This window comes from Pristis pectinata, chromosome 19 (assembly GCF_009764475.1).
Source record: "Pristis pectinata isolate sPriPec2 chromosome 19, sPriPec2.1.pri, whole genome shotgun sequence".
NCBI lineage: Eukaryota > Metazoa > Chordata > Chondrichthyes > Rhinopristiformes > Pristidae > Pristis > Pristis pectinata.
In genome coordinates, this window is record NC_067423.1 from 42340708 (window position 1) to 42350019 (window position 9312).

A 9312-nucleotide genomic window follows, 5' to 3' on the forward strand; every position below is an offset into this window, starting at 1 on the left:
GGCGTAACTCTTGACTGAAATCAGAGGAACCTTTGCTGATAAATGATTTCAAACTGTAATCAATGCAATCATGCCAATAGTTGTGTTTTTAAAACATTTTCAGGCTTAAAACCCCACGTGCTCGGGATATGCTGGATGCTGGAGTGATTGTTGCTCTGGGTAGTGACTTTAACCCTAATGCATACTGCTTCTCGATGGTAGGTGAAGCCACTTTACACTTTGATCAGTGTTTTTACAGGATTAGTAGAATGGTGCATTTAGTGGAAGTGAACAAGTATGTTCCTGTTTTGTATGTGGACCTTTGGGGGACGAAAACAAAGAGCTTATATTTCAATAGTATCAGTTATAAAAACAGAAAATGCTGGAAATATTCCACGGGTCAGGCAGAATCTATCAGGCAGAAAGAAGACCTATGGTGTGTTTGCTTTGTTAGTCAGGGTATTGAGTTCCAGAGCCACGAGGTAATGTTGCAGCTCTATAGAACTCTGGTCAGACCACACTTGGAGTATTGTGTTCAGTTCTGGTCGCCTCATTATAGGAAGGATGTGGAAGATTTACAGAGGGTGCAGAAGAGATTTAGACATAGGTGTTTATTTCTTTGTTAGTCACATGTACATCGAAACACACAGTGAAATGCATCTTTTTGCGTAGAGTGTTCCGGGGGCAGCCCGCAAGTGTCGCCACGCTTCCGGCACCAACATAGCACGCCCACAACTTCCTAACCCGTACGTCTTTGGAATGTGGGAGGAAACTGGAGCACCCGGAGGAAACCCACGCAGACACGGGGAGAATGTACAAACTCCTTACAGACAGTGGCCGGAATTGAACCCGGGTCGCTGGCGCTGTAATAGCATTACGCTAACCGCTACACTACCGTGCCGTCTGGATTGGAGAGCATGTCTTATGAGGATAGGTTGAGCGAGCTCGGGCTTTTCTCTTTGGAGAGAAGGAGGATGAGAGGTGATTTGATAGAGGTGTACAAGATGATAAGAGGCACAGATCGAGTGGACAGTCAGAGACTTTTTCCCAGGGCGACAATGGCTAACACGAGGGGACATAATTTTAAGGTGATTGGAGGAAGGTATAAGGGGGATGTCGGGTAAGTTTTTTACACAGAGAGTGGAACACACTGCTGGCAGAGGTTGTGGGGGCAGATACATTAGGGACATGTAAGAGACTCTTAGATAGACACAGGAATGAGAGAAAAATAGAGGGCCATGTGGGAAGGAAGGGTTAGGTAGCTCTTAGAGCAGGATAAAATGTCAGCACAACATTGTGGGCAGAAGGGCCTGTACTGTGCTGTAGTGTTCTGTGTTCTATGTTCTATAGAAAGGGAAACAGTTAACATTTCATGTCAGGAATGCTCCATCTGAACAACATGGGGATAACACAAAGTGCCTTACAGTTAATGGATTGTTTTTGAAATGTAGTCATTGCTATAATGCAGAAAATACCTCAACTTCAGCACAGCAAGTTCCAACTAATCACCAAATCCAGATCAACTGTTTTAGTCCAATTAATTGAGGGGAAAATAAAGATGTTGTGGGATCTTACACACCAATCTCAGAGGACTTTGGGGCATGGTTTAAAGTGTTACCCGAAAAATGCACCTTTGCAGTGCAAATGTCCCTTTGTACTGCACTGTGAATGCAAGTGGCGATTTTAAGCAGGAGTCTCTGGAACAGTACTTGAACCCACAAGTTTAGTACTTAAAGGGGAACGAGCCACAGCAAACACTTTACACAAAGTGTCTACATTGGGAACGGTTCAAACAATATAAACTCTGTATAGATTGTAGCTGGCATTGCCTAAAAGCAATAACTTGGCGGCAATTCCTACATTCAAAGAATGACTGAGCAAATGTTATGTTTTGGCGTGAAAGCTTGTTATATTTGGCTTCCAAATGGCTTCCTGCTGTTCCTATTTCTATGTTCCTCCTAAGGCACTTTGATTTGCCCCTCCATTTCCACCTGTACCTTCACCATGCAGCCACAAGAAACGCAACACCTGCCCTATTGCATTCTCTCCCTACTCTCCACATAAAGCCGCGATTAACTTGACTGTAATTTGTTTTGGTACACTGTATTCATTGCCCAGAACGTGTTGTCCTTTGGGGAACATCCCCGTTCAGAACCCTCACAGTTACCTGGCATTTTAATTCTCATGTGATTTCCACTCTGACACTTGTCTTCAGCCTCCTGCACTGTTGCAGTGAAGCTCAATGTAAGCTCGAGGAACAGCACCTCATCTTCTGTCCTGGAACATCGCAGCTTTCCGGACTCAACACTGAGTCCAACCATTTAAGATAGTCGGCACTTCCAGCATTTTCATTCCAGATTTCCGGGATCCTTTGGTAATTTCAAATCATAATTCTCCCGTGGACTGTTCCTTGCCCTATCACCACCTTTCACCTTGCACTGTCATCCGTTTGTTCACTTTTCTCCCTAACTCACACTAACCCCTTTATGCTCTCTCTCTCCTCTCCCCATTTTCTGCATCTTAAGAACGAGTTCTTACTAATTGTCCCCAGTTCTGACGTTTCCCTGCCTGTCCAGCTGAGTATGGCCAGCACTTGGTGTCTTTATTTCAGATTTCCAGCATCTACTGTATTTTGTTCTTCACAGAAGTATTTTGTGCAAATATTATCAGCCATGAGAGAGGGCTGTGAGCTGGCTTCTTATCGAGAACCTTGTATTCCCAGCCTCCACAAGTTCTGCTGGTTTGACCGTTCCTTCCCCGCAGCCAATGGTTATGCACCTGGCGTGTGTGACCATGAAGATGACGATGGCCGAGAGCCTGGTGGCCGCCACCATCAATGCTGCCTATGCGCTCGGAAAATCCAAATCTCATGGCTCCCTGGAGGCAGGCAAGGAAGGGAACATCCTCATCATTAACGCACCCAGGTACCGTATGTCGTAGAATCATAGAAAACCTACAGCACAATTCAGGCCCTTCGGCCCACAAAGCTGTGCCGAACGTATCCCGACCTTAAAAATTACTAGGCTTACCCATAGCCCTCTGTTTTTCTAAGCTCCGTGTACCTATCCAAAAGTCTCTTAAACGACCCTATCGTATCCGCCTCCACCACCGTTGCCGGCAGCAGCATGCTACACCAGAGAGTCTAACCACCACCCTTGACATTCAGTGGTGTTACAGTCACTGCCTCCCATCATCAACATCCTGGGGTCACTGCTGACCAGAAACTCAACCAGGTGAGCCAAAAGTGCAGGTCAGAGGCTGGGTAGCCTGGGGCAAGTGACTCACCCCCCTCCGCCCCCACCCCCCCACCCCGATTCCCCAAAGCCTTTCCATCATCGATAAGGCATAAATCAGGAGTGTGACAGAATACTGTCCACTTGCCTGGATGAGAGCGGTTCCAAAACCACTCAACAATCTTGACCTTATCCAGGATAATAAAACAGCCCATTTGATTGGCACACATTCACCGTCCTAAACATTTCCTTCCCTCCACCACAGGGTGCACAGTAAATGCAATGTGAACCATTGGCAATATGCTCTGTACTTACTCAGTAAGCTCCCAGAGTCATAGAGTTATACAGCACAGAAACAGGCCCTTCAGCTCAATTCATGCTAACCAAGGTTCCCTCCCCTTTTCCTGCATTTGACCCATATTCCCCTAAACCCTTCCTGTACCTGTCTGAATGTCTTTTAAACATAGTAATTGTACCTGCCTCTACAGCTTTCTCTGGCAGCTTGTTCCACATAACCACTACCCTCTGGGTGAAAAACTTGCCCCTCATGTCCCCTTTAAACCTTTCCCCTCTCACCTTAAACCTACGCCCTCTAGCTTTAGATTCCCCCACCCTGGGAAGTGACTGTAATCACCCACCTTATCCGCACCACTCTATAAACCTCTGTAAGGTCACCCCTCAGCCTCCTTCACTCCAGGGAAAACAGTCCCAGCCTCTCCAGTCTCTCCTTATAACTCAAGCCCTCCAGTCCCAACAACATCCTTGTAAAGCTTTTCTGCACGCTCTCTGGCTTAACCACATACCTCTAGCACGGTGCCCAGAACCGAACACAATATTCCAGGCGCAGGCTCACCAACTAACAAGGCGACCCAACTCTTGTACTCAGAGCCCCATCCGATGAAGGCCAGCGTGCCACACGTCTCCTTCACCACCCTGTCTACCCGTGTCGCCATTTTCAGGGAACCGTGTACCTGTACCCCTCGGTCTAACTGTTCTACAACACTCCCCAGGACCGTCAACAATATCTCCCAAATTTGCCATCTCCACCACCAAGAAGGACAAGAACCGGCAGGTACATGGGAACACATAAACCCACAGGATCCCCTCCAAACTGCACGGCACCCTGACATGGAAACAAACATTGCTCTTCCTTCCTCAGTGCTGGGTCTAAACGCTGGAACTCCCTGGCCAATAGCACTCTTTTGAGAGCACCTTCACCAGAATGACCGCAGTGGTTCAAGAAGGCAGCTCGCCACTGCCTTCTCAGCGACGGACAATAACTAACCATAGTGCATCTTTTGGGACGATCTTTCATGGTCATTTATTAGAATAGTAATAGTTATCAGAGCTATTAATACGAAATACATAAATTTATTAAATGCTTTGGAATATCCTGAGCATGTTTTTTTAAATATATTTTCACTGAAACAGCTTTCAGGTGAAATAGAAAACTAAATTTAGTTATGGCCATTTAACCTTCAGAATTACCTGGCACCATCTCACATCAAAATTAGTAACGTCCTTGAGATTGGTTGGTATTGGTATTTATTCTGGTTTATTATTGTCACATGTTCCAAGGTACAGTGGCTTTTGTTTGCATGCCACCCAGACAGATCTTGCCGTACATAATTACATCGAGGTGGTGAAAAGAAAGACAGAAAGCCGAATATGGTGTTACAGTTACAGAGGAAGTGCAGTGCAGGTAGACAAATAAAGTGCAAGGTCCATGACAAAGTACATTGGGAGATGAAAAGTTCATCTTTTAGCGTCTAAGAGTCTGATAACAGCGGGATAGAAGCTGTCCTTGAGCCTGCTGGTACGTGCTTTCAGGCTTTTGTATCTTCTGTCCATTGGGACGGGGGAGAAGAGAGAATGTCAGGGATGGAAGGGGTTCCTGATAATGTTATCTAGTTTCCCGAGGCAGCGGGAGGTGTAGACGGAGTCAATGGAGGGGAGGCTGGTTTGCGTGACGGACTGGGCTGAGTTCACAACTCTCTGCAATTTCCTGCGGTCTTGCACAGAGCAGTTGCCATCCGGATAGGATGCTTTCTATGGTGCATCTGTAAAAATTGGTAATACAAAAGGCATAAGTTTATTAAAATTCACTGCTGAGAAAGGTTGATTGCAGTCTCTTCAATGAATGTCACTGTTTGTCAGCGCTTGTTTGCATTTATTGCTGACTAGATTTGTTTGACATTACTGCCCCAGACCCATCTTCAGTAAAAAAATTAATGCATTTAAAATTAGAGATTAACATTTGTTAAACAGCAGGTAGAAGAATCTGAAAGAAATAGGTCATGGATGAGTGCAAAGTTTACAATGCACTCACATTGTAGTCATCTTTAGATTCTACTAATGGTAATACACCTAAAATGAAGTTGCTTTTACTAAGTTAAGTATATTCTACAAGCCAAAACACTAACAGGCTTATTCTTCATTGTGAAAGAAAGTAGCACTGAAATATCTACAGATGACACAAATCTTGGCAGCACAGTATATATGTGCTGTCTCCTGCTTGTACATCACGTAGATGCCACGGCCAGGAGCTCTCACCAGAGCCTCTACTTCCCCAGGAGGCTAAAGAAATTTGGTTTGTCCCCTTTGACTCTCACCAACCTTTACCGATGCACCATAGAAAGTATCCTATCTGGATGTATCACGGCTTGGTACAGCAACTGCTCTACCCAGGACCGCAAGAAACTGCAGAGAGTTGTGGACACAGCCCAGCGCATCACGGACACCAGCCTCCCCTCCTTGGACTCTGTCTTTACCTCTCGTTGTCTTCGTGAAGCAGCCAGCATAATCAAAGACCCCACCCACCCGGGTCATTCTCTCTTCTCTCCTCTTCCATCGGGTAGAAGATACAGGAACCTGAGGGCACGTACCACCAGACTTAAGGACAGCTTCTACCCCACTGTGTTAAGACCATTGAACGGTTCCCTTATACAATGAGATTGACTCTGACCTCACGATCTACCTTGTTGTGACCTTTCACCTTATTGCACTGCACTTTCTCTGTAGCTGTGACACTTTACTCTGTTCTGTTACTGTTTTTACCTGTACTACATCAATGCACTCTGTACTAACCCAATGTAACGGCACTGTGTAATGAATTGACCTGTACGATCGGTACGCAAGACAAGTACAAGTGACAATAATAAACCAATACCAATACCATAGTGCCCTTAACATAATCTAGACATTCTGAAGCACTTTACAGCCAATGACGTGGCTTCCAAGTGTAATCACAGCTGTTGGCCAGCTCGAGCTAATCAACGTACAAGGTCCCACAAGCAGCAGTGAGGTGTAGAACTAGTTACCGTGTTTGGTGATGGTGACTGAGGACTCATTGTTGGCCAGGTCAGCCAACAGGGTGGCTCCAAGGACCCAGATTTGATCATGACCTCCAGACCCTGCCTGTGTGGAGTTAGCACATTCTTCCTGTAGGTTTCCAAAACATGCTCCAGGTTCCCCTCATGTCCCATAAATGCACTGGAGGATTAACCGGTTACTGTAGATTACCCCTTAGGTGGCAGTAGAGTCAAAGAGCAGCTGCAGGGGTGAGGGAAGTATGAAGAGGGTATTGGGACTAATGGGATAGTTCTGCTAGGAGCTGACGTGGACCTGATGGACCTAATGGCCTCTTCTGTGCTGTAATAAGAAAGGTGCTGTGCTCTCCTCTAAAGAATGCAGTGGATGTTTTTATAATCATTACTGTTTCTGTCATTTTATTTCCTACCATTGCACAAAGATGATTTCACGGTAAGGCTGACCAGTTATCTTGCTGAAGTAAAGCACCTTACCAAGTGGCTTCTTGTCCCCTTCACAGAGACTAATGCAGTGCACAATATCAGGGTCAGGAGGAAGGTAGCAGATGCATTGATGCAGAGGATGAGGCAGGGAATTCATGATGTGGAATAAGGAAATAGCAGGGTCTTTGAAAAATATATTTGACATCTCTTCACGGTAGAAGATACAAAAGCATCCCAATAATTGCAGAAAATCTGGGGACAATAGAGATGGATGAATTTAAACATTTAATTGTCAGAATAGTAAAAGAACCAAGCAACTAATGAGACTGGAAACTGACCAGTCCCATAGACCTGACAACATGCATCCTTGGACGTTAAAGGTCGTGGCCACGAAGATGGGATGTATTGGTTATGATCTTCCAATGTCCTATGCTTTGGGAAAGTCCCAGTATATCGTAAAACCACAAATAAATCCTGGTCCAGGAAGGAGGGAAACAGAAAGCAGGGAAATGAAGACAAGTGAGCCTCGTATCTGGTGCCTGGAAAATGCTGGAAAACATTATTAAGATAGTAGCAAAACATCTGGAAAATCATAAGATAATTAATTAAGCAAAGTCAGAACTGTCTTATGAAAGGGAAATTATATTTGACAAGTTTATTAGACTCCTTTAAAAAAGGTAACAAGTAGGGTGGATAAGGGGGGGTCAGTAGGTGTAATGTATGTAGATTTTCAGCAGGCATTTGATAAGGTGGCACACAAACATTGAGCGCAAAAGATAAAAGCTCACGGTGGTGTGGTTAGGGTTGGTGGTTTGGTAGGGTGAGAATGTATTGGCTAGGTGGAAGACTGGCTAACTAATGATAAACAGACAGCCTGGATAAGTGGGTCATTTTCCGCTGGCATAATATACCTTACGTGGTGCCATAGGGACTCAACTATTTACAGTTTGTATTAACGGTTGAATGGATTCTTGTCAAGTTTGCTTCTACTGCAAAGATAGGTGGGAGACCAAGTTCCTGAGTGGCTGCCTGGCCTGGTCCTGCTGCTATTCCTCATGTTTGTAAGGGCCCCGTTGTTACAGCTATGTGCCCTGCGAGCACACCGGTAACGCAGGCCTGTGTGGGTTAACCCCTGTAAAAGAATGGCTGAGCCGAGCCAAAGAAGCTCCCTCTAGGTTGCATTAATTAAACATTTCATTAAGTGAAGTGTTCATCTTTTCTAAAGCTTCTCTCAAAAACACGATAAATATTTGGAAAAATTAGCCATTGCAAAACCTCACTCATAGGCTGGTCCGTACTTTACGTTGATCATTATACTTGTCCCAGAACTTAACCCATTAGTTTCTTTAAATGTTACCAATGATACAATAGATCAGTGAACTTGCGTTGTTATTTTTCCTTGTCTGGATGATAGTTTCTTTAATTCTGTATTTTCTTATATACTGTTATTTTCAAGTTTTAGCTTAATTATTTCCTCTTTGTTACAAGATCCCCAAAATCACGTGACATTCTGAAACTGAAGATCTAAATACAATTCCTTTATAAAGCCACATTCTGATTCGTACAAATGTGACAACAAAGGTTTTTCTTTTTTTTAAAGGTGGGAGCATTTGATTTATCAGTTTGGAGGTCATCAAGAACTAATCAAGTATGTAATTACCAAAGGAAAGATAGTGCATGAAAATTAAAGTTGCCTGGGTAATTAGCAGTGTGGGTGTTCCTCACCTGAAGTCTGAACTATTCTGAAGGATTTTGATCATGAATTTGAACACACACATTGTCATACTTCAAGATTAAAATGGTCCATGTACAAACTTGGACGTCGGCAGAAGGTTAAGATTGAATGATGTCTTCCAGGGTAACCAGTTACAGCTTGAGAAATACCTTAATGATTGTTGATTGATTCAAATGTTGCTGTATCCCTATGAGTGTGGGCACTATTTCAATATGTGCCAGAAATAAATGGTCTCTAATTAAATTATCTGGAGGTCTGCTGTGTGATTCCACTCGAAGGTGGCATTTGTCTGAAGAACTCGCCAATGTTTCTCCTTTTCTGTCATCTGTTTGTACCTTCATGATCATCTGCAAATATGAAAGGCTCTGGCATACAAGTAATGCAGCTGGCTTCACCAACCTCATTGGTTGATGCTAGTTTATCTTATGTGGGTTCCTCGGTCTTCCAGGCGCAGGCAGGGAAGCCCAGCAGAATTATTTGCGCCCATGTCCAATATGTTGCTTTGTCCACAAACTGCATTTGCTGAAGTTAAGTTTGGTAAAACCTGTTTATATTAAAATTCTAACTCCCAACCTCCCATTAACATTCTGGAGGTTAAGATATGTAAATTAAT

General features: G+C 44.2%; 1 protein-coding gene across 6 annotated transcripts in view; it reads left to right on the forward strand.

The window, feature by feature from the left end:
- The window catches only part of amdhd1 (amidohydrolase domain containing 1), a 28233-nt gene extending 19288 nt beyond the window's left edge, over positions 1–8945 (forward strand). The window contains exons 7-9 of one of the 6 annotated variants that reach the window (XM_052033963.1): positions 104–197; positions 2625–2903; positions 8565–8945. In XM_052033963.1, coding sequence (XP_051889923.1) covers positions 104–197; positions 2625–2894 — 364 coding nt within the window. In that variant the 3' untranslated portion in view covers positions 2895–2903; positions 8565–8945. Of the gene's footprint in view, positions 1–103; positions 198–2624; positions 2904–4222; positions 4573–8564 lie in introns of those variants that run through there. The other 5 variants (XM_052033962.1, XM_052033964.1, XM_052033965.1 and 2 more) reach the window with 5 other exon arrangements.
- The last annotated feature ends 367 nt before the right edge of the window (positions 8946–9312 follow it).